At 49.0% G+C, this 26,324-nt stretch overlaps 1 protein-coding gene across 1 annotated transcript in view; it reads right to left on the bottom strand.

The window, feature by feature from the left end:
• The window catches only part of kcnh5b (potassium voltage-gated channel, subfamily H (eag-related), member 5b), a 27,956-nt gene extending 1,632 nt beyond the window's left edge, over window positions 1–26,324 (bottom strand). The window contains 10 exon segments of the mRNA XM_067243093.1: window positions 6,175–6,371; window positions 8,884–9,136; window positions 9,619–9,818; window positions 16,556–16,985; window positions 19,944–20,336; window positions 21,542–21,657; window positions 23,964–24,092; window positions 24,378–24,484; window positions 25,237–25,360; window positions 26,252–26,324. Of these exon segments, the coding sequence (XP_067099194.1) occupies window positions 6,175–6,371; window positions 8,884–9,136; window positions 9,619–9,818; window positions 16,556–16,985; window positions 19,944–20,336; window positions 21,542–21,657; window positions 23,964–24,092; window positions 24,378–24,484; window positions 25,237–25,360; window positions 26,252–26,324 (2,022 nt within the window).

The raw sequence follows: 26,324 nt of genomic DNA, 5'->3' as shown, positions 1-26,324 counted from the left end.
GGCTGAGCGGTGAGGGAACGAAGGTTGCCAGTTCGATTCCCGGTCATTGCGAACTGATGTTGTGTCCTTGTGCAAGGCACTTCACCCTACTTGCCTCAGGGGGGAATGTCCCTGTACTTACTGTAAGTCGCTCTGGATAAGAGCGTCTGCTAAATGACTAAATGTAAATGTATTAATTCCGTTTCTAGAATGTGGGAGGTGCTACGTCCTTACAAGCCTCAGGCAGTGCTGGTGTGTTTTGTCAGAATTAACCTTTCCTTCACTCGGTCTGTGGACATTCAGGTGAGAGGAGAGGACTGAGAGGAGGGAAATGCTACATAAACAGAACAAGAGAGGGAAAGAGAATATGAGAGAGAGTGAGAGAGAGGAGAGAGACATGGCAGAGAGAGTGAGAGAGAGAGACTTCTCTACCAAACTCAATATCAAACAAGGTCCACAAGGGATCTGCAGCCTCTCTCTGATGCCTATGATTAACTTTGTGTCTCTATCCATCTCTCCCCTTCAAAAAACTCTTCTCCCTTCCTTCCTTCCTCCAGCTCTCTCTCTCGCTCCCTCTCTCTCACACACAGCCTCTCTACAGTAGCTATCAGTCTCTCCTTCTCACGGCCTCACCCTCTTCCTGTCATCCTCCCTTTTCTGCCTCTGACACTTAAAAAACTCTCTCCCTCTCAGTGTCTTTCCCTCATACAGTCTCTCTTCTTTTCACAATCACTCTCTCACTCGTAATGTATTTTAAGAATCAACAAACCAGTGTTTACATTTCATGCCTCTCTCTTCCGATTGCATCACACTTCATGGACTCTGTTCTGTCTATGTGGAGTGAGTTCTAAATATTACTGACGCTTCCACCAGAGTGAGTTATTTTTCCAAACGGAAGCTAGCTAGTTTTAGTTAGCTTCCGTTACCTAGCAACCTAGCATAATACTCGTAGCAATGCTACTACCTGGTAGTGTTACTTGTTAGCCTCCTAATTGTACATTTTGAAGCCATACTATAGCGTTTGTCATATAGTTTTTGTCTATCGGAAAATAGTCGGTTGGAATGTTCAGAATCACACGTGTGACGGTACTCTGTGGGGCCCCGCTTTCGAACGATCACATATGTGTGACACTACTCCTTAACGGGTTCATTTCAATCATTGACCCCCCCCCCCCCCTGCACTCCCCTCTTCCTTCCCTTTCGTGAGCTGACTGGTGTTTGGTGTGTCATCGAGCAGTCGGACTCATTCATCACGTGTGCTCTATGGCGGCCTGGCGATGCTACTGAATACTGGGCCAAGACTGTCTTGCATAGTTCAGCGCTGACATGCGGGCCTGTGAACAAGGCTCATCATTTACATTTACATTTAGTCATTTAGCAGACGCTCTCATCCAGAGCGACTTACAGTAAATACAGGGACATTCCCCCCGAGGCAAGCAGGGTGAAGTGCCTTGCCCAAGGACACAACGTCATGTGGCAGAGCCGGGGATCGAACCAGCAACCTTCTGATTACTAGCCCGATTCCCTCACCGCTCAGCCACCTGACTCCGCTCATCACACACACACGATAGGTCATAGGTCACCACCAACACACCACAGTGTACCTACACTGCTGTCGAGTGTCCCTAATCAGAGTTGATGGCATAGCTTTCGATCGACCCCGCGTCAACGCGAGTTCTTTACGAGGGATGGTAATGAAACTCAGATGTGAACACTGCAGCCCATCACGTTCATGGGAATCAAAAAGATAAAGTCGACCCCCCTCCCTTCTCCACACACTCTTTCCCAGGTGCTGAGGTAAAAATTAATCTAATTAACAGTCCTACGCTGGTTCAGCACAGCCGGGCCAAGACAGCAGACCGAAACGAGTCCAGGCACTTGTATCTGCAGCTGCCAGTCTGGCCCAGGCCAACACACATGCCTTCAACAAGTATAAATTATGCAGAGCACTCCGAGTAATAAAACGTGATATCACTGCAGCAAAACTCTCCTCAATTCTCCCCTTGTTGGCTTTGTAAACAGTACTTTTTTGAGAGCTTCCCACGCAACAAGGTTCTCTGGTAATTGTATAACACCTGGGAAGAGATATTAACCACAGACGCTAATACCAATTGCTGGATGGTTTGAATTGTGTAGGCGGTCTGTTCTTTGAATCCCTCAGTTCCTTATTGGATATTTCTTGGTGCTAAGTTATATTTATCGCCGGGCGCTGCTGGGGCCTGAGGCTGATGAGGGATACTCTCAAGCAACAACCCTCGAATAATCACACAGAAGCATCAAAGATTCTAACTACACCCCCTGACTCATGTTGTAGCCCTACTGTGACCATCATACCAAATATTCTTATCATATTATAACAAGACTTTGATGAAAGGCTTAAATTACACAGATATCCTGTAGTGGGTGAGATGATAGAATAGAGAAAACAAGTGTGTCTTCTGAAGAAATTCTGCCTGCTTCCCAGAATGTGAGGTGGGCTGCTTGCCAAGACTGTCTCCTCTCATCGCCTCGCCTCCCCTCTTTCCCCCCCACTCATATCTTCCCCTACCCTCTCCTCTTCCCCCTCTCCTCGCCTCCCCTCCACTCTCCTCTCCCCGCGTCTCTTCTCTCCCCCCCCCTCTCCTCTTCCTCCCCCACTCCTCTCTTCCCCTCCCCTCCCTTGGGCAGGCTCCAGGGATGGGGAGCAGAGATGGGACCAGTGCTAACCCTCTGGGGACTATCTCGGTGGGTGATAGAACGACACCTCTCTGCTCCCCAGGTAAGCCTGCCTGTCACTCTCCTCCCACAGTGGTCATGGTGTGGGAGCTCACAGGCAAGGGTGACGTGGGCGGAGCCACACATCCTGTAGGCCCACAACACACACACATACTGTAGGCCCCCACACACACACACACACACATACTGTAGGCCCCCCCCCACACACACACACACATACATACTGTAGGCCCACACACACACACACATACTTTAGGCCCACACACACACACACACACACACACGCACGCACACACACGCCAACAGAGAGAGGACTAGAAGAACTACAAAAGCAAGATGTTGACTGGAGAGCACAGAGACAGCAGTATCCCCTTGTCCATTTCGGGCATCTAGTTTTCTGTGTTCTGGCAGAGAGACTGCAGAGAATATCCTCTCCTCCTCTCCTCCTCTCCGTCCTCTCCGTCCTCTCCTCCTCTCCCTCCTCTCCTCCTCTCCCTCCTCTCCTCTTCTCCTCCTCTCCGTCCTCTTCCTCCTCTCCCTCCTCTCCTCCTCTCCCTCCTCTCCTCTTCTCCTCCTCTCCGTCCTCTCCTCCTCTCCCTCCTCTCCTCTTCTCCTCCTCTCCGTCCCTCTCCTCCTCTCCGTCCTCTCCTCCTCTCCTCTTCTCCTCCTCTCCTCCTCTCCGTCCTCTCCTCCTCTCCTCCTGCAGCTCTGACTTCTTGTCGAGAAAAAAGTGGGTCACTTTTCCTCTTTAGTTGAGCGATTCATTATTTACCAGACAGAACAGTGATGGCGAAAATGAGACTCATTGCATGGTTGACTTCTTCCTCTCTCCTCCTTAGCTTTCTCCGACTCCCTACTGCCTTACACTTTCATACACACACACACACACACACACTTGCAAGCATGCCTACACACATACTGTACACACACACCGGCACACAAACACACAAACATTCAAAGCAGGCACGCACACTTTTTTCTTGCTTAAATTATTGCCACCCTAGCAACTCTCTTGACCCGAACTGCTCCCCCTACAATCTAACCTCCCCCCCTCCCCCCCCCCCCCCCCCACACACACAGAAACACACACAGAGAAACACACACACAGAAACACACACAAAGAAACACTTTCTGCACTTATTCCATCCATCCCTAGTTTCCTAGTCTCATTAATAATCCATCAGAAGGCTGGTAAAAGCTTCCTCGTCTGCAGGGTTTAGCCTGAAGTATGTTCCCTAACTATTGTCCCTCCAAGCGCGCAAGCTGTCCCAACTGACAAAAAAACATTGTCCAGAAGCCTGCCGTCCTCAAACAGATCTGCAGAAAAAACGTTGTTGGGCTCTGTTCTGTTTGCTCCTTTAAATAGATTTTTGAGAAAGAATGAATGGAATAATCTCCTGACCAAGAGTGGAATAAAAACACAAAAACGGTACAACCTCTGGCTTGTTTCACTGGATTCATCCTGTCTCTTCTTCTTCACTAACTGTAGACAGTCTAGTCTGACTTGGGCTGTTGGCCTGAAACTAGTTTTAGCTGTGGAACTCACACGAAAATATTCAACTACAGTGTTTATTATATGCTTCCATATTGAAAGGTAGAGCTGGCAGAGATTGGCAGCCTCTGCACATTAAACGACGGGCATCAATCAACATCCAGCCAAAGAAAAACAGCACATTTGCAAGTTTCTGGAAAAGCAATATATCCCCTCTCTTTAGTCAGGTAAGTGTAGAAGCCCCAAGGCAGTATCATCACATCAGGACGGAGCCCCTGTCTCTGAAGAGGAGACACCTTCTCTTCATTGCTCAGGAAAGCTTGGGTTGCAAATTCAGAGAGCCATTAGGAAATGACTGACACAACAAAGTTAAGATCCAACACATTTACTTTACAAGTGGTTCCACTGAAAGCTTGGTCAAAAGTTTGACATTTTTACTGTATCATCAACTAAGGGAAAGGAACAACATTCTAAAACAAGCTACAGCATGACCATAGGTAGTAAAGCTACCGAATTAACAAGAAGAAATATCTAATAAGTGTCTAATATTATGAGTGCAAACAATATTGTATGCTGCCAAGGAACACTACCTAAGGATAAAGCCTTTTCAGACTTTATGAAGGTACGGTACAGTAGGTTCTAGTATATTCCATGAGGGAAGGAGAGAGTATTCAATATACCGTACGTCAGCCATCTATAGCATTACTGAATTGGAGCCGGACTGTATAACGAAATGGTTTCCATTTATGAGAATGACAATCAAACTTGCCTCTGTCCACATTCTGTGTTGACCCAAATACTACCAGTGCCTGGATGGGCGTGTGACATCTCTCTCACTGTGCATCGTCACTAACCAGATTAGGGGTCATGGAGCTGGGGCCAGTGCCTCAGCCCATAGAGCATCACACACACACAGGCTGTACCCGCACCTCACACACACATGCTGTACCCGCACCTCACACACACACACACACTGTGTACCCGCACCTCACACACACACACACACACACTGTACCCGCACCTGACACACACACACACACACACACACACTGTGTACCCGCACCTCACACACACACACACACACTGTACCCGCACCTGACACACACACACACGTACACACACACACTGTACCCGCACCTGACACACACACACACATGCACACACACTGTGTACCCGCACCTCACACACACACACACACTGTGTACCCGCACCTCACACACACACACACACACACACTGTACCCGCACCTGACACACACACACACGTACACACACACACTGTACCCGCACCTCACACACACACACACACTGTGTACCCCGCACCTCACACACATACACACACACTGTACCCGCACCTGACACACACACACACACACCGTTCCCGCACCTCACACACATACAACACACCACCACACCTCTGTCAAACACAAGTACAGTTGAAGTTGTGGTACCCACCCAGAAAATGAGAACTGCTTCTGTTTATTATCACTGAGAGAGAGCCAGCGCATAACAGAAGACAGAGAACAGCTGAAACTGCGTCCTAAATAATAAGGCTGTTGCTTTTGCATGTATTATTCAAAGACCTGTTGGGCGCAGAGATCAAAATAAATATAGCTAACAAAACACCATTGGCTAATAATGAGATATGGAGTTATTCAGTTTTTCTATGGGTGACAGGATGACAACGCGTTGGCAAAATGGAGTCTTGAGGGGGAATACAAATCTGTGTGCATCATGCAACAGACTGGAACACTCACAGAAGCAGCCCAGTAAGAGGCTGGGGAGGGGGGGGAGGGGGTGGGAGGAAGGGGGGGGGGGGAGGAAGGGGGGAGGGGGGTGGGAGGAAGGGGGGGGGGGAGGAAGGGAGGAGGGGGTGGGAGGAATGGGGAAGGGGGGGAGGGGGCTGGCTTGTCAGGTCAGAGCGCCCTCAGTCCATAAACATGTTCATGAGGGCGTGTTTCCCCGGCTGTACATTAGCGTCTGTCTTACCCGTTTGCGTAAATTGCAGGTGAGGATGAGGTTGCGTGAGAAGGAGTTGGCAAAGGCCGTGTAGAACTCCAGCACCTTGAGCAGCGCCTCTCTCTTTATGACGTGCAGGTCGCAGTAGGTTAAAGCCCGGACGTTAGCGCAGGCGTGCGCCAGGTTAGTCTCCTTCCAGAACACGTCGCCAAACACATCCCCTTTCCCTACGGGGGAAAGGACACAAAGATAAAAATCTCAGATTTTATTGGAGAAAATATGATTTTCACATCCTTTAACTGTGCCTGTGGGACATGAAACAAAGCTTTTGCATGTACACAATTAAATCTAGAATTTTCTCTCTGGCGTTCAGAGACTTGAGGTTCTAAGGTTTCCTTAGCAACGGGCTTACCTGGCTGTAAGTGCGTAGCAACCACATATTCTCATTACTAACGATGAGGGGAAGGTTGCTATTTTCTGCAGTGGGTATGTCTCGAAGAAACTCAATTCCTCAAAAACCCACATGCCCGCCCGTCAAGAGCTCCACATTCTAATGAAACCATAACCGGTAGGGAATTTACACCAATTTTGCCATTGTATGGACCCATACAGGAAATAAAACTCCAAACTGACAGGTTGAATGAGAGGATGACCTAATTAAATACGAGTGTGTGTGTGTGTGTATGTGTGTGTATGAGTGTGAAAGAGTCTCCTCTCCTGCTGTCGTGACCCCCTGGGCACCCAGCAAACACCACCCTGCAGTTCAGACCCCATCTAGATGAGAGCCCCTGGGAGACGCAGCAAGCAGCCAATTAGCTGGCTGGATGTGGAGAAGGTCAGAAGGATCAGGCTGGTGGCTGTGCTGCGACTGCATCAGGGTTCACCCCAGAACAAGCGCCTTGACAGGTGGTGGAAGAGTTCCACACCGTGCGAAAACATGACCCTCGTCACGCCCAGCGCTCTCCGTGGAACTGGACGAGGGTCACTTCCCTGTTGGGTGTTTGTGAGATGGAACTTGGCTACGATCACAGCCTTGGTGGCTACTGTCATCTTTAATACTTTGTTTCTGATGCTTTTGCGAGCCAGGCTGCAGTCTATCTGGGATTAGGCAGCGCCGTGAAGACATTGCCGTCTCATCACCCCGCTGCTCACAGGCACAGCACTGCTCACTGGCCCAAAACATATTGCTGTGAGAATAGATTGCAGGCTAAAATCCCCCTCTCATAAACCAACATGAATAATGGATTAAGAAATTAATGAGATCATATTCTGCAAAGCCAGTTCCTTCAGCAAAGCCACAAAACGGTGTGTTACGGAGACAGAACATAGTAGAAATTATAGTTACTAAGGCAGCTTAGTTATTGTTCACTAAATCCCAGAAGAATGTGGTGAGCGATGAAAAGTTTCCAGAATGTGCGTATGGCTGAATGGATTATCAGGTAATATGTGTGTGTCTGGAGGGTAGTTCTGCCTGCAGTGGCAGTGCTGTGTCTAATAAGGGGGAGACAACAGCCTCAGTGCTGAGCCAGGGGTCTAAACTCACTCACACACGCCCACGCCCCCCCCACACACACACACACACACACACACACACACACAGTTGAGCTCTAGATCCTGCCCTTCCCTGGTTTCTTCTTCTGCAGTGCAGCATCTGTGAGGGAGACACGCCCGTGCGTAAGTATCAAACAGTACCTCAGACATGGAGTCAGGGTTGTCATGACTTCAGTGTCGAGTCTACAGACGCTATTTGCTTCAGCATCGTCCTAAGGTGCGACCTGTTCCTTTCCCCGATTTGGAAAGGGAGGAGGTCTAGTCACGAAGTTTCTAAATATCCACCTTGTTCCCAGGGAGATCTATGCCTGCATTGCTTCAGTGTAGGTGAGCAGGATATCAAGGATCAGCACTTGTTTCCATGGAAGTGGTCTCATACAGAGACATCACACTTCTTGAGATGTGAGCCTACTTTGCTAAAGTGGTTCATGCGCTGGTTACAAGAGTGAACAAACTGTTCTTCACTTCCAAAGAATAAACAGAGCAAACTTCAGATCTGGACAAGACTGGATTGTAGGCCTACAGCGTGAACAGTGTTTAGAAGAGAAAATGGTTGGAGAAGGATGTGTATCTTTCCCCCCCCCCACGCTTCCAGCACCCCCTACAGCGAATCCCCTGCTGAGTCGATCTGCTCTCCATCATCCCATCATCAATCCAGCCTCCCACCAGGCTCCAAGATGCCCCCCTCCCCCCTCCACCCCCCCCCCCCCCTTATAACGGAGGGGAATGCAATGCTGGGGGCCCCCTGCGGTGGGGAGGACAGGCGCCTCCCGTTGGCGGCCATTTGAGCCGGTGATTAATGTCGTCCGTGTTGCGCGGCGATTCATCGGGGGCTAATACGCTTTTTATGAAGCTCTAACAACAGCCTCTCTCAGGTTCCTGATGAAGTTAGGGAAGTGGAAAAGCAATAAAAGGCTCCGAAAACACCTGCCGGCACCACAGCCCCAGACACAAGGAGATCCAGAACTCACTTCCTCATCTACCCCTGGGGGCGCCAAGCTCCCTCTCTCTATTTGTTTCCTTCCCCTCTCTACCGCTCTCCCCCCTCCCTCTCTCTGTTTCTCCCTCTCCCTCCCCTCCCCCCCCCCCCCCCCCCCCCCATCATCTCTGCATCAGAGGCATGTCTAACCCAACCTCTGACTGGGTGGTTCTTACACTAGAGCACACAGCTCTCGCCCGTGTGCCCACCTAAGATGGCGATGACTTCGTCGTCCTGGATGACCTCCAGCGACCCCGACACCACGAAGCACAGCGTGTCCACGCTCTCGCCGGAGTGGAAGATCAGGTCTCCCGGGGCGCAGTGGACGGTGTGGAACTCTCCGGCCAGCGAGCGCAGGCAGCCGTCGCTGGCCAGACGGAAGGCGGGATGCTCGTTGAACACTTTCCGGTTCAGATGGACGCAGATGTCGGCCCGCATGTCCTTGGGACAGATGGACAGGACCTGGAGAGGGGACACGGGTCAGACGGCCACACGGACTCTTATGTCACCGTCACCGCAGCACCAGGGGTCAGATGGCTGAGCGGTTAGGGAATCAGGCTATTAATCAGTAGGTTGCCGGTTCGATTCCTGGCCGTGCAAAATTACGTTGTGTCCTTGGGCAAGGCACTTCACCCTACTTGCCTCGGGGGAATGTCCCTGTACATACTGTAAGTCACTCTGGATAAGAGCGTCTGCTAAATGACTAAATGTAAATGTAAGCACCAGACACTGGAAACAGATCCTGAGTTGTCCGGGTGCAGTGTGGTTACATCAGGGTGCTCCTGCAGTGGGACTATCTCATGTCCGGCCATGATCTGGGCTCTTGTATCTAGGGAGGGTGCAGCTCAGTGGTTAGAGCATTTGACTGCCGATGGAGAGGGTCTCAGGTTCAAATCCTCTGATGTACTGTGAATTAGATGGATGAATACATGACAAGATCTCACCTTCTCTGTGTCGATGCCTTTGGACATGGACCAGGTGGAGACGATGTAGTCCATAACCCTCTCACTCAGCCCCTTGGGCACCTGGTACAGCTTCAGGAAGTCCCTCACGTTGTTCAGCATCTCGTGGTAGCGGTTCGTGTTGGCGTACATCTGCTGGAAGATGGTGGTCACGTTCCCAAAGATGGTGGCGTACAGGAGGGCTGGGGAACGAGAGAAGAACATTATATCTCTGAAAAACACGAGGTAGGAGCAGTAATGACAAATGACAGGAGGCATTAATAATGGCTTTATGTACATGCAGGGAGAGAGTGGGGGCGTTCCCAGAGCTATGCCAGTTCTGCAGAGCTGTTTACTGTCACCCCCACCCCCACCCCAACCGACGCTTGCACTGACTGTACCCCACAAGCTCACTGTTTCCATAGAGACCTAACCCAAAATAGTTCTCTATCTTTTTCTCCCAGCCAATAAAAAGAGAATAAAAGAAAAGGAATTACAAGTTTAAAGAGACTTTGGGGTTTGGGGCGAGGGCTCATGATCCACAGCACAGCGAGGCAGCTGGAGCGATTGTGCAGGCTGCCACATTGTTCCCAGCCGTGGTAATTATACCTGGGGAGCTGGACAGGACCCTTGCAGGTGTCCAGACCTGCCACTCTCCCACCTGACAAGCCCTGCTGACCGTGTTCCTTCCACTGTCACTGACAGCCCACTGACGGCACACCTCCCCTTCACGGACACGCTTCCGTCCCTCTCCTGCCTAATTCAAGTCATCGCTGCTCTTTCAACGCTCTGCAGGCAGACCAGGCAGGTTGGATCATCTTGCTACAGTCAGACGTACAGAAGGGATCAGGCCCAAATTAGACTATTACACGGGTTTAGTTGTCAGGTTGTTGGAGGGATTATTACATTACATTTAGTCATTTAGCAGACGCTCTTATCCAGAGCGACTAACAGGAAGTACAGGGACATTCCCCCCGAGGCAAGTAGGGTGAAGTGCCTCGCCCAAGGACACAACGTCATTTTTGGCACAGCCAGGAATCGAACCGGTAACCTTCAGATTACTAGCCCGACTCCCTCACCGCTCAGCCACCTGACTATAGAACGTTTCCATTCGAGACCATGTTCATCCCCTCACACTTCCTCACATGCACGCTCACCAACAGAACAGCACGGCAGCACAGCTTCAGGACAACTTGGGGCTGAACCCTGAACACAGTCATCCAGCCTGAGTCTGGCTCCAGAACCCTGAACACAGTCATCCAGCCTGAGTCTGGCTCCAGAACCCTGAACACAGTCATCCAGCCTGAGTCTGGCTCCTGATCATGCCTGCGTAAGAGTTTTCAACAAGAGAATGTTGTTTAGAGTCTTGAATCCTCAATGTAACTGACTTTGACGAAAGTGCCACTTGCAAATAGCATATACGTTGCCATGCCGTCATTGTGTCTGAAGTATTTTCAATCATATGAAACCTTATTGCAGAGTATCACACAATACCAATTTACTGAAAATTCTGCAAAGACAGCAAACATTAGTCATACTTCTCCCCCCAAGCGAGAACTATTATTTCTATAATCAAACAATTTATTGAGTAAATAATATTATGTTGCACTGCCATTGTGCAGTTCATTTCGCATTAAGTTAACTTAATAGTCAATTTGATGCTATCTCAAGAAGATAATAGGTTTTACTGAGTCATGAAAGATTAATCTTTGACAAACCAGGTGCTCTTCAGTAAGTAAACACAACTGAAGGACTGACATTGTACTGAAAGACACTTGACGCAAATGAAAAAAACACTTAATCACAGCGCTGTTAATCTATAACACCATAAATGGACACTTAATAAAAATTCAGCCTATAGTGCAGCTCTCACAGCCAATGATTTAATTTGGAAGTTTGGAACGTAAAGGAAAAATCAATACAGATGCGCACGGTTATAAACATGACGCTCAGAGAGACGATAAATCGTCTCTTTCGCTCTTTCAATTATTATCTATCGTTATCCGTCACGATTACATAATAAGACAAGGTGAGTGTGAGTGTCACAAGGTGTTGTGACACTTACACAGCCAGTGTTGCTGTAGCCGTGACGATAGCATGTTAGCTGATGATGGCTGAAGTCAGGACTCTAGGGGACCCATTGAAAGTGCAACACCAGTAAGCAGTGTGGGTGCTGGAGGTAACAAGCCCTGTGGGGGGCGGTCTGTGTGTGTGTGGGTTCTGTGTGTGTGGTGTGTGGGTGTGTGTTTGTGTGTGTGTGGTGCGGTGGGGGGGGGGGGGGATCTGCAGGCCCCTTGGGGTTAGGCAGGGACATAATGAAGTCATGGAGGAGCACTCAGACAAAACAGGCTAGCCAGGTAAACACAAGAACCCTTCACCCTCCTCACACACACAGACTCTCATCATACACAAACACACACTCATCACTTACACATGAACACACACACCCGCATAATACACACACGTGCACACTCATCACTCACAAACACAGACTCCCATAACACACACTTACACACACCAAGACCCCCATAACACACACTAATCACACAGGTACTTAAACAGGTTAACATTGAATAATTAAGCCTAAGCTTTTTGCAGGCTAATCTACCATGTATTGTCCTGGTATCAAGTAACATTTGCAAAGCACATTGATTGACCTTCCTCCATCCAGGTACCATGTGACCGGAGCAGGGTACCATGTGACCGGGGCATGGTACCATGTGACCGGAACAGGGTACCATGTGACGGGAGCAGGGTACCATGTGACCGGGGCATGGTACCATGTGACAGGAGCAGAATGGGCAGCAGTGGGGGAAGAGCTCTGGCCCTTTAAGAGTCCAGTCCAGACAGCACTAAAGGCTCTATTCAAACCCTCTTTGAATAATGTCACTTCTAAGTTTAGCAGGTAACCCTGGTTGGCTCTATACATCACTGCTGTTTTACTGAGGGTCAGCGTGCTGCTGGACTCTACAGTGTCTGCAATAACACTTAAGAGGTCCTATCCATAATGTCTGGCACCTGCTTGATTCAATTATCCCTGCTGCCATTCTAACTGCAGACTCCACGCTTTGAGTCCCTCCTAAATTGCAGCAGTGAAATAAAAAAATTATAATAAAAAATGTGATTGCCCGTTTACTGGCTTTTCACAGGGGAAAGATGGGGTCGATGAGAAATAGGACTCACAAATGAATGAGTCAGGGAGATAGCGCTGTGAGGATGATTAGAACGGGGATAATTATGGAAGTCGTGTCGGTATCACTACAAAAGCAACCCCAGGGTAATTTGCATGAAGAACGCAAATTTGAAACTGGTATTAATTATTTACTGTTCAACTCGTTTGTAATATCGCAAATGGTTTATGAACGTGTGCGGGAACAGTGTGTGTGAGTGTGTGTCCTTGTGTGTGTGAGTGTGTCCTTGTGTGTGTGAGTGTGTGTCTTTGTATGAGTGGGAGGACGGTCAGGTTTATATAGGGGAAATACAAGCTGTTGCTGGAGTAGAACTAAGATCGCCCAAACCATCTGTTTTTCTGCCACAGAAAAATCTGTTTAGTTCACACACACACACACACACACACACACACACACACACACACACGTGCGTGATGGGTTCGCTTGCTCTGCTTGTCAAGTCAACTCATGAACCGAAGCAGGTCAGAGTGACAAAAGAACCTTCTCCTCATTCCCGCCATCCTATAATAACAATTGTAGGCTCCTGGGATCGGCATCAGCGTGAAGTGATTCGAGAGGAGAGCCCAGAACAAACCCTCACGGCTGTAGCTCGAAATGACTACTTTAAGCAAAACAGAAGAAAAAAAAAAACTTGGTCACCATGCCAATGCGGCTCTGCTTCTACCCAGAATATTCTAGAAGGCGTGTGACATTCTGAAACAGCTGGAGGATACTGCAATAGCCTGGGATGAGAGACACATTTAACAGACTGGGGATTCTTCTACAGTGCCCCACCTAGCCGACCACACACACACTTTGACGCTGAGAGACACATGCGCACCGACACCCTTCCCCAGATGAGATGGAGAGAGACAGAGACAGCAGATGCAACCTCCTGGGTGATGGGGCTGGTTTTGGGTTGAGCCTTCCCTGATTCAGGACACTTGATGTGGGATTAGCTTTGACCCTGATGAGTCAGTCGAGGGCTCGTGGAGAAAGGAAAAGCACCCTAGCCCTGTATGGATTAGACTAATCACTCTGTTACTGCCAGAGGAATCACAAAGAGCCAGGCTCCACAATACCACCACAGTATCAAGCAACACAATAGAACTCTCTGTGTGTGGGTCTCTTTCTCTCTCTCTCTCGCACATTTTCTGTCTCTATGTTTGTCCCTCATTCTTTGTCTGTCTTTTTCTGTCTCCTTCTCCGTCTCTGTGTATTTCTATCTTTCTTTCTTCCACAGTTTCTCTCTCTCCCTCTCTCCATCCCTCCCTCTGTCTCCATATCTTTCTCTCTTCCTCTCTCTCCCTCTCTTTCTCCCTCCGTCTCCCTATCTTTCTCTTTCTCTCTCTTCCTCTCTCTCCCTCTCTTTCTCCCTCCCTCCCTCCGTCTCCCTATCTTTCTCTCTCTTCCTCTTTCTCCCTCTCTCTCTCCCTCTCTCCCTCCCTCTGTCTCCATATCTTTCTCTCTCTCTCCCTCTCTCCGTCCCTCCCTCCCCCTCTCTTTCTCTCTTTCTATCTCTCCCTCTCTCTCTGAATAAATGTCTGTATCTGTCTCTTTCTGTCTGGCACTTGTTTCTCAACCTCCTCTCTGTGTGTGTGTGTGTGTGTGTGTGTGTGTGTGTCTTGTTCTCCCTCTCTTTCTCTCTGCCCCTTAAACCCTGTCCCTCTCTCCCTCTCTCCCTCTCCAGCTCTTTCATTCGAAAGTAATCAGGGCATCTCGGCTAGGAAGCCTGAGGGAGGGAGACTCTCTTAGCTGCTTCTCCTCCAGCCTCGCCGCGGTCGTCCTTCCCCATCCTCTCCTTCCCTCAGCCTGGCTTCGGGCAGCATCTCTGGGTAACGGGACCACAGAGACGTGGGTGGAACATGGGAGGTCAAAAGAAGCAACTTGGGAGCTGCTTGGGTGAAACCCGACGTCCAGTTACATCCTAGAAAACGGGAGCTGCCGAAAACGGTTCTCAGCTAGTCAGCGGAAGGCTGTTCGTTATGCAATTCCACGCATAAATGGTTTTCAATACACTTCTACGTCAACTCATTTTAATCAAATCAAATCTGGGCTGGAGCAGTTCCCCCAACACCACAACCCCCCCCCCCTCCCCAACGTTGTCCAGTTATATATATATGCTCTCTACTTCTTTCCCCTCTCCATCTCCTCTCTCGCTCCCTGGCTCTCTCGCTGCGCACAAGTCTCTCCTGTTTTAAAGGCGCAGGCATCAAGCCAGGGACCTCGGGGCAGAGCCCGTCCATCCTCACGCCTCAACGCCCACATACCCAGCCCGAGAACGAGCTGAGCTCAGGTAATTCCCATGATTCCTTGCGAACGGGATCCAGCCGACTGCTCCTTGGGACTCTGCCCCCCCACCCCCCACCCCTCCGTACGTCAGGGCTGCTGTGGACTTCACTCCCAACGAACAAGACCACCCTCACATACCCACTGATCTAGAGCCTACTCTGCACTCCACGTATCTGATTAGATAACCCTCTCACCTCGGCCTGCACTGCAAGACATTACATGAATACCTTACTGTATCTTGCAGCTGTATGTCGGCAGTGGAGTCTTTAATGTGTGATTTGTGTGAATGTGCGTTGTTGTATTGGCTTGTACAGCACAATGATAACAGTAATGGCCTATCTGAGTTTTCTAAGTGCCAATGGATTTACAGACACATGGTTGAACACATGAAATGAAATCAATTATACAGTGAAATGCATATTCTGTGGATGTACTTCTTGTAGAGTAAGTGTGTGTGGTTATGTGTGTGTGTGTATATACATCTGTTGTGTGCACCTTCATCTGCATGGGCTAAGAAAATGAGCAACGCTCTCCCTCTCCCCTCCTGTAAGCCACCAATAGAGTTAAGTGGCCCATTAATCTAACGTTGATTTCTGACAGGGCGGAGAGGGATGTGGGGGAGAGAGAGAGAGAGAGAGAGAGAGAGAGAGAGAGAGAGAGAGAGAGAGAGAGAGAGAGAGAGCGCGGAGGGAGGAGGGAGGAGGAGGCAAAGGACAGAACAGCCTTATCCAGACCGATGGGAGAAGGTTCCTGCAAGTCTGAGATTGCAGCCCTGTCTGGGTTAGGCCCTGTTCTCCTGGCTCCTCGCATCTCCACAACAGCCATCAGGGCCACCAGACCGCAGACAGACACAGTGCTGTTAGTCTGGCGCTCTGAGGAGCCGTGCGGTGGAAGCCAACACCATGGCCCGTGCCCAGACTGAAGCCAGTGTGGAGCACAGATCATCTTACTGTGTTATTCTAATATAGGGAGTCAGGTGGCTGAGCGGTTAGACAAGCGTGCTAGTAATCAGAAGGTTGCCAGTTCGCTTCCCGGCCGTGCCAAAATGATTGTGTTGTGTCGGTCAAGGCACTTCACCCTACATGCCTTGGGGAGAATGTCCCTGTACTTACTGTGTCACTGTGGATAAGCGCGTCTGCTAAATGACTAAACGTAAATGTTATTCAACAGGCCAGGCGAGGCAGGATCAAGCAGCTGGGATGGCGCTGTAAACCTTCGACTGTGACAGGCAAGCGAATCCCAAACCAGCTGACCAGACAAACACACAATGACCATCTCTGTCAGCCTGTCCTTCCTTCTGTCTTCTGTCCACGCTGGTGAAGCGTGCGGAGCTCCGCGGAACACTTATCTCACGAGTCATGAAGTACGCTTGTGTCCAGAGGCCTCTGTTCTCTTTCAATCCCTCTCCAGCCCCCCACGATCAAACAATGTGAACTAGCTGCTGACACCCAACACAATCTGGCAGCGGAGATACTCACAGCCCACCATCATCATGGCAACGGAGAAGATCTTCTCTCCGTCTGTGGTGGGGGCGATGTTGCCGAAGCCAATGGTGGTCAGGCTGGTCATGGTGAAGTACAGGGATGTGATGTACAGCGAGTCTTTGCCAGGGCCGCCCTCCCATTGGCCGGAACCGCTGGCGTTGAACCGGTAGGGTGACCCGATGCTCAGAGCCAATTGGTAGAGCCAGCTGTCCATCTTGATGGTGTTGGTGGCCTCGTCGATGACCTCGTAGTCTCCGATGCTGTACCAGATGCAGGCCAGCCAGTGGGCCACCAGTCCGAACACGCACACCAGCAGGACCAGAACGGCCGCTCCGTACTCCAGGTAGTGGTCCAGCTTGCGGGCCACGCGGCCCAGTCGCAGCAGGCGGACCACCTTCAGTGAGCTGAACAGGCTGCTGATGCCCTGAGAGACCGAGAGAAAAACCAGCGTCACCGATTGGTTAAAATGTTATCAGCCAGTCATGGCTGAACCTACGTGTCAGACTGTTAAAATGATTAGAAAATGAGAATGATTGTTGCTAAAGTCGTCACGTCTTTGTCTCAGTGTGCACACACCCAGCTGTCTGCCCCGGAGATCTGTGGGGTCTAGTGTTCTGCCGTTCTAATGGGTCTCCTCACAAACATTACTTTCCAAAACGAAGAGTTGAAAAGCAATTGGCTGAGAAGGAGAAAACAAACAAAAAGATTCTGCTAATAGTCAAGAGAGAGAGAGAGAGAGAGAGAGAGAGAGAGAGAGAGAGAGAGAGAGAGAGAGAGAGAGGTGGGCAGGGGTGGAGACAGAGATGGGTCTCCCATCAGACCACACCAGAGACGTTACTTTCTGCTCAGTCTCAACTCTGATGCAAGTACTGCATTAAAGCAGATCGAATACAGCAATCTTACCTAATGGTTGAAGCACTACTATTACATAAAATAAGTCAATGCAGGACATATTTTATTCGACAATGTGAACCCCCACTACACCTCTCTCTCTCTCTCTCTCTCTCTCTCTCTCTCTCTCTCTCTCTCTCTCTCTCTCTCTCTCTCTCTCTCTCTCTCTCTCTCTCTCTCTCTCTCTCTCTCTCTCTCTCTCTCTCTCTCTCTCGACTATTAGCAGAATATTTTTGTTTGTTTTCTCCTTCTCAGCCAATTGCTTTTTAACTCCTTCTCTGCACCTCACTCTGTTTCTTTCTGCACCTCTCTCTGTCTCTCTCTCTTTCACTGCAGCATCAAAGGCTTCCCCAGAGACTCCAGCTCTATGCTAGTATGTAAATGACCCTCATTTAGCTCTCCACAATGTGGACGCTCGCAGATAAAACGAGCTCGAGTCATAAAAAAATGACACATGGAATCATGGCTTGTAAGCACCTGTTTATCAAAGCCCTGCATTGTTAAATAATGTGCTGGGACAGCAAAGTGTGAAAAGAGAGGGAAGCGGGCGAGAGACAGCAATGTGCTGGCTAACTTCTGTCGCAGCAACACCAAGAAGGTGTAAAAAGTTAATGGACTAAACTCCAAAAGAAAAACATACAGACTGTACTTAATTTAATTTAAACATACCACATGTCTCAAGGCATATGGCATTTGAAGGGGTCAACACAGACCACATGGTTGAACAGTGAATTCCATGTTGACTACTGAAGTCACTGAACAAAGAAAAGCAACGTGATGGACTAACCCACTGACCAGGTGACACGTTTCACCTTCAGGCCCATCTATTATTTCTCCTTCCTCCCTCCCCCCCTTTCTCCCCTCCCCCCCTCCCCCCCCCCCCCCCCCCCCGCCAGCCTGTGTGTTAATGCTAAGCCAAACTCCCACCACACAGCAGAGTGACTCCCTCAGGAGTGTTGTTCTGTCGTTTGGTGCCACGCTCATACTGCACTAAAAGGTCACGCTGGATTAGCCAGGGCTGTTCTGCTGTGGCACCCCGCAGACATGAGCACCCATGTGTACTTCCAGGACCCTCCATGCCAGGAACAGGCCTGCCAGGTCCTCCTCCCTCAATCCTCCTTCATTTCTCAATCCTCCCTCCTTCCTCTCTCCTTCCTTTCTCGATCATCCCTCCCTCCTCTCTCCTTCCTTTCTCGATCATCCCTCCCTCCTCTCTCCTTCCTTTCTCGATCATCCCTCCCTCCTCTCTCCTTCCTTTCTCGATCATCCCTCCCTCCTCTCTCCTTCCTTTCTCGATCGTCCCTCCCTCCTCTCTCCTTCCTTTCTCGATCATCCCTCCCTCCTCTCTCCTTCCTTTCTCGATCGTCCCTCCCTCCTCTCTCCTTCCTTTCTCGATCGTCCCTCCCTCCTCTCTCCCTCGAGACCCTCCTAAACCAGCCACACCTGGGACTGCAGGACTACAGACCAGCATTTCACCAACATGACGTTTGAACCTCTCACTTGTGGTTATTGTGGGAAACATCTGCCTCTTCCTTCATCCCAACATTTTGTGTTCGGAAACAAAAACTAACTGTTTGTCTTTGGCCTTACCAATCCCTGCCAAGGTGAGAGACTCTGACGACTCCTTCTCCGGTATCACACATCAACTTTCTACAAAAGTAGAGCACAAATCCACCCCTTTTGGTGAGAGGAAATTACAGAATGGACAGAACTGTTTGGACTGAGAAGTGGATGGGAATTGCATTCATTTCCTATGTGTCGTTCACTGTTGCTCATCCCTCTCTTCCTCGAATACAGAGTGGACCGCACAGCCAGATCCCAGCAGGGTCCGGTGAAACTATTACAGCCCTGCTGAGACCTGAGGAGCACACTGGCCAGGACTAACACTCAACAAAGGGCCAATCATTTCCTCTTCCCTAGTCACCAACACCACCAGTGATTTACTCCTCCAAACAAACTTCAACTACCAGCAGGAGCCTAACTCATGCAGTCTCAAGATTTGGTTGGTTTCAGAAGATCTGGTTGGAAATTAGAGGGTGTAGACACTTTTGTTAGCCATCTCTTTTAGTTTGAGGTCCAACTGATTCAGGGTCCAGTCATGCATAAAATTACTTTCTATGTGCCTCAGTTATAGGTCTTATAGACAATCAATATTCCGATGGACTGTCTAACTAGTCTGTGGGAGTTCAAACTGGAGGCATCTCAACCACATCCCTTTCCACAGCGCATAGTCAACGAGCAAATCAGATCAGGGGGTCAGATGGCTGAGCGGTTAGGGAGTCGGGCTATTATTCAGAAGGTTTTTGGTTCGATTCCCGGCCGTGCAAAATGACGTTGTGTCCCTGGGCAAGGCATTTAACCCTACTTGCCTCTGGGGGAATGTCCCTGTACTTACTGTAAGTCGCTCTGGATAAGAGCGTCTGCTAAATGACTAAATGTAAATGTAATGTAAATCTGCACGCAAACCCGACTTGAAGCCACCATCTCGTACCTCATCCACATTCTCAAAGGCGTTGATGATGTCGTATGGCAGACAGGACAGCAGGTCGATGACGAACCAGGTCTTCAGGTAGTTCATCCGGATGAGCTTGGGGTCGGAGATGACCTCGCCCCCTGGCCCCACAAAGGTGGTGTGGAAGTTCAAAACGATGTCCACCAAGAAGATGACATCCACCACGCTGTCCAGCACCAGCCAGACAATGTTGTTCTGCTTGGTCTTGAAGGAGACGTTGTAGGGCACCATGATGGCGGTGTAGAAGGTGAGGACGAGGATGACCCAGTCCCAGGTGGTCTTGAAGGTGCAGTAGTGGAGGATGATGTGGGGAGGTGTTTTGGGTGCCTCCTGCTTGTACTGGGGAAGGATGTCAGAGCCCAGCTGTAAAACCTAGATGAGACGAGGAAGGAGAGAGAGAGGGTTAGATGTGGAGGAAGGAGAGAGACCGAAAGCAAACATTCACTGTCACTGAAAACCTCCATTCTAGTTTATTTTATTTTTAACATGTTCTTTCAATGCCTGCACCATAGGGAGGAATGGATATGCTTCCAGTAATGCGTCACAGTAAAGGAACGGCTGGAATCTGTGTTATAGAAGGAGAACACAAAGATTCATAACAGCTGCTGGGTTTCTCATCTAATTCTCATAATCAGATCTGCCAATCATTGGGGCCCTGGTCAAGACGATGGCACAGCACACAAACTGAGAACGCCAATTAGGAGCACAGAAGCACTCAAGCAGGAATGGCAGCGTATCTGACGCTCTGCGTATTCAATAGAGCACGTCAGCTGCGCTTTTCAGGACACGGAGCAGATGGATCACCTGCGTAATCAATTGAATGTTCCGGAGATATAATATGAACCCCAAGATATCTGGTGCTGGGCTGTGAAATTGGAATGGATATTGGTAAAACTCATCCTTTCCTATTTTTGACAGGCCTATGAGTGTGAGTGAGTGTGTGTGTGTGTGTTACCAGGACGGAAAAAAACACCAACCTGACGACAATCGCAACATTAGCCTTGTTCAGGGTGATCTAAACATAGATATTGATTCTAAAGAAAACCTGTGACATTTAAGTTTGCAGAGGAGACTGTACTAAACTCCCATGGCTACTGCGGATGAAGCAAAGGCCAGTTCTTGTCTTTGAGACGGGGCTAAGATGACTAAAAGACCATCCCTGAAGCTGTTTTCTGGATCTCCAGCAAACATAACACATAGTCTGTGAGAGTGCCCAAGGAACCCTGCCTCTGTCTCTCTACCAGGCATGAAATATTAATGACACCCGCAGCTCAAGAGCGCATCGTTCCCAGGATGGAACGCACCACTCACTGTGTCGACTGCAGCCTTCCATGGAACTTCATTGTGAGTGGGTGAGTGTTTTAAAAAAACGTGAAAGCGCCCATGTGTGTTCCATAGATGTTCATGTCTCAGCAATACAGCATCGACATGGCAGGTAAGGCTGTTAGCGTTCAGAGTTTGTGCCAAAGAGCTCAAATTTGCTTAGCCAGCATGTTTGTGGTAGGTGTTAAGTGTTGGTAAATGTGTGTGTGAGTCTAAGAGTGTGTGTGTGTATATTTACGTGACAGACCACTCACCTCTGCCAGACGTGAGTGTTTGTGGGTGACCTCAGGCTTGCTCATGGGCGTGAGCTGCTGCAGAGTGTTCCGGTTGTTGGTTAAAGCTCGAGTAAGGCGAGCAAACTTGGTCCATCCTGCCAAAGCAAAGATATCGACACGTCAATGAGGGAGTCAGGTGGCTGAGCGGTGAGGGAGTCGGACTAGTAATCCGAAGGTCGCCAGTTCGATTCCCGGTCATGCCAACTGACGTTGTGTCCTTGGGCAAGGCACTTCACCCTACTTGCCTCGGGGGAATGTCCCTGTACTTACTGTAAGTCGCTCTGGATAAGAGCGTCTGCTAAATGACTAAATGTAAATGTAAATGTAAATGTCAATCACAGCTGCCCCTTACTGTGACCCGGCACAATTCTGCATACACCACACACCCAAAGTCACAATGTTTGAGCTAAATTGGATAATTTCCTGACACTCAAATCATAACGCTAACAAATACAGAGGTCCAATTCTCACTCATCTCCATGAAACCCAAGAAATCATCCCTTGTCCATTCTCTGAGGGGCCGGCACAACACATTTCCAACGAACAAATACAGAAAGCTTTTGACCAGTCTCCCACCCCAGGGTCTCAAAGTGACTCGCTTTTCAATACTTCCTGATGGGGGTAAATCAGTCTATTTACCCCTGAGTGCACTGGGGTGAAAGGGGACAAACACCCAGCACCGCACAGTCTCCTCATAATGGCAGGCAACAGATTCAAAAAGGCTTCCGTTGTTCTGTTATCCTGTGCGACGCAATTGACCTTCCCCTTGAGGGGGAGAGTGTCACGAGTTGTGTAACTTCTTGTGGTTCCTCAGGGCCAGAGCATCACTCCACAGCACAGTGGCCATCATCTCTACTGTAATACAGCCCAGAAGGGACTAATGCACTCTACTGTACCTACACAACAAGGAGAGTTCCAGAACCCTGTCTCAACTGACCGACCAAGACACAATGGAGGCAAATTTGTCAAAAGCTCAAAACAGGCAAGGGCAGAACAGACGCGCGACCGGAGCAAATGCCGAACAAGCATTTCAATCGTCCATTTCGCTTTACAAAGATTGGAACCAAATGTATATTTGGCCAGAAAGAGAACAGTGAGAGTGGACAGGTGTGTGTGGACACACTGGGAGTGGACAAGCGCATGTGGACACACTGGGAGTGGGCAGGCTGCATGTGGACACACTGGGAGTGGACAGGCATGTGTGGACACACTGGGAGTGGACAGGCGCATGTGGACACACTGGGAGTGGACAGGCGCATGTGGACACACTGCGAGTGGACAGGCGCATGTGGACACACTGGGAGTGGACAGGCGCATGTGGACACACTGGGAGTGGACAGGCGTGTGTGGACACACTGGGAGTGGACAGGCATGTGTGGACACACTGGGAGTGGACAGGCGTGTGTGGACAGACTGGGAGTGGGCTTCTTCCTGCTCGGCTGACGGGAATACTCTATGACGGGTCCAGCCGTGGGTGTCCAGCTGTATCCTAGCATGAGCATTCAGCTTGCTGGCATGCCCCTAGCATCTCTGCCAGTCACTAACCCTCCCCCAACCATCCTGTGGGTCAGATGGAACTATAATTACTGCAGTGAATGGTAAGGTCATCGCTGGAACCATTCAGACCTACCAGATGAAAACCCTCTGTCCACAAGAGCGACTGAGCTGTGGGAGGTTGCAGATGGATCTACAGCATGGGATGCTGCCAGCAACAATGACCAGCATGGGTGGGCCTTGAAGGAAGGATGTGACAATGCAGGCCATTTTTTCAAAAAGTGGGTGGCACAAATCCCTCCCCATGATAAAACCTCTGCCCCTGTAACAATGCTGTTTCTGTTCTACCTGCTAACTGGCAAGAAAAAGGAATAGCGTGCACAGCCCACGTTAGTCATGTGTTATGAACAAACCACATGAACCATGACTTCCCAGCAGGTTGGCATGGGTGGGGGTTCGCGAAAGGGCAAACAAGCCCAGTCAACGCTGCCAAAAACTGGGCCCTGGGCACAGACCTGACAGGGGGCATCTGTCACTCACACAGGGGAGCAAAAGTCTGTGACCACATCCAACACAATCTGACAGCTTCGGGTTTTCCCCATTGAGATGGTATACAGTACAGTACAGTGACAGAGGGAGTCATCAAATCAAAAATCAAATCGAAATGTATTTGTATAGCCCTTTTTATAAGCAATGTCACAGAGAGCTTCACATACACCCATAGAACTGCCCCTCAGCCAACCTCAACTCTCAAAGAAGACAAGGAAAAACTCCCCAAAAAACTCACTAGAGGAGAAAAAAATGGAGGAAACCTTGGGAGGAGCAGTTCAGTGAGGGATCCCTTCCTCCAGAGACGGTTAGTAAAAGAGAGGTACAGAACACAGGCTAGTCTAGTTGGGTCACTCACCTTTGGTGGTCTCATCATCGATGGGCTGCTTAAAGACGGTGATGTCCTTGAAGGTGCAGAGATACAGGACCACTTTGTCGTTCTCGTTCCTGATTGGTGCCACCTGCATGTAGAACCACACAGGAGACCCTGCGCAAAACCAGGACCACAGCTATTACTAAGTCAGAAAAGTTATTTTGTGCAGAAGAAACTGTACTAAAAACTTTAAGAGAAATCAAGTCTAATTTATGCCTAAGCACCAGAACACTTTCACCGGGTCACTTGGTGAGTCCAATCCAGCTCTTATTTAAATTACTGTGTCAAGTAAAATAATAGAAATTCGCATGTTTTCACAGAAATGCTTGTCAGCCAGACAGTGTCAGTGGATACCAAAACGTTTGAATACGAATTAACATTAAAAGCAGAAGTACTCACTGTTCTTCCTGTACAGCAGGACCTCAAAGCAGTTGGACTCATAATTATCAAAGGTTTGTCTGACTTTCTCTATCGTCTTTTTGTCTGTCAGTTCTCCGTACATGAAACTATAAAAGAGAAAGAACAATCAACATTTCAACTGTACAGTAACTGTCTACCACACAAGCCTTTAACAGTTGACAGTGATTCAGCTTTTTGAATCAATTACCTGGTCCATGCACTTTCTTCCCTTACTTTTGATTTGCTGTGGACATCCCACCTGCTGTACTGTCTGCACACAGAGCAGGAACTATCCGGAAACTGACTTTGACCAGTGGAAGCCCTTTTCAACTGATCCCTCATTTCAGCCACTACAAAATCCAGGCCCTGGCCGGACAGACACAGCCTGGACGTGAGGATGATTAGACCACTCCCCTCACAGACATAAATAAAGAGTTAGCTGCTGGTCTAACAAGCCCTGAGCCCTGTGACAGGTCCAGAGGAACCTTAAGTAAGGAGCCCTTCAGGGTCGCATTTTTCTCCTCTTGACTGACAGGCGCCCATCCAACCTGCTTCACGCTGGGTTAGACTGGTTCCCCTTGGCAACAGTAATGAGATCCATTTGAAAGTCAGCTTGTGCATCAGGCAGACTCTGCTTCGGTCTGAGTGTGGCGCCAGATGCTGAGAAATGTGCAATGTGACTTTGCGGCTACGTTTACAAAACATGGGTGTTTTGGACATCGAATACTAGGAGCTGTCTTGGCATTGAGGAAACACTTCTCTGAGCCGTCTGCTGTTGTCCGCAGGAAAAGCGGTCCATAGAGTAGAGACGACAACAACATGAGCTAGGACAGCGTGTAGTGGAACATGGCACCCGTACCTGCAAGTGCTGCTCTTCTGCATCACCTCAGCCCTGTGGAAGCCGGACAGCTTGCAGAATCCGTCATTACTGTAAACAACAGGCCACTCTACGATCTGGGCGTTCCCCAGGAGAAAGCTGGTTTCTGGGGGAAGGATGAATACGAGACAGGTCAAGGAGCGTGCTCGGTGTGTGTCCTTATGCTCGCCCCATCCACATGGCTGCCAATCCACTGGTGGTGGGTGTGGCACATTAGCCCACAGACAGCACCATGGAACTACTCCACTATGACGCTGGTCAGTGCCAGACACTACAGAAGACAGTCTGGAGGATGTAGCAGCTTTGAAAAACTGTAAAAACTCCTCCTGAATGATTAGGCTGCATGCATTTATTTGTATTTAGAAGATAAAATCAAGAGAACAATTTAATTGAGAAAATAAAACCTTAATTTTGCTCAAAAAATGTGAGGGATATATTTAGTTTTATACATTCTTCTTCATTGTGGCCATTGCAGTAACATGATGCAGTTCACCTTCTTAAGCCCATGTAAAAGAGCTGTTGTATAATTAAAGAAAATGTTGCGCTCAAGAACAAATTGATGTGAAAAATATTGTGAATATGTTTAAATAAAAAATAAAAGATAATAACAAATCTAAATCATTTTCAACTAGTGGCTTGCTTATTGGTAACTGCATTGCACTAAAGCGATAAACTGCATAGCAACTGTGCATAACAACAATTTAAAAAAGAAAGATCTACAAAAAGTAAATAACTTTGACGGTGCGATTTAATGACGCACGCATGCGTCCCATGGTTAATTAAAAATAGCGACAAACGTAATTGTTTCTGCAATCTCACTGTCGTGCATTAGCTCATGCTAAGAAGCCAATTGAGGTCGTCGTGTGGAATAAACTTTGCGGGCAGCAATTTAGAGTGCTGCAGTCACGGATGACGTTAGAAACTACATCAGAGCAAAACTGTAAACAAGCATTCATCTATCATCTATCATAGCTCGAAACGCGGACAGATTGCTCACCACTTGAGCGTCGGACAATGTTCTCCAAAAAAGTATTCTGAGGTGCCACCAGCCCTCTCTTTCCCCCGGGCAT

Source organism: Osmerus mordax, chromosome 9 (assembly GCF_038355195.1).
Source record: "Osmerus mordax isolate fOsmMor3 chromosome 9, fOsmMor3.pri, whole genome shotgun sequence".
Taxonomy (NCBI): domain Eukaryota; kingdom Metazoa; phylum Chordata; class Actinopteri; order Osmeriformes; family Osmeridae; genus Osmerus; species Osmerus mordax.
Note: the sequence above shows the minus strand (reverse complement) of the source record. Positions and strands in the feature narration are given on the sequence as shown.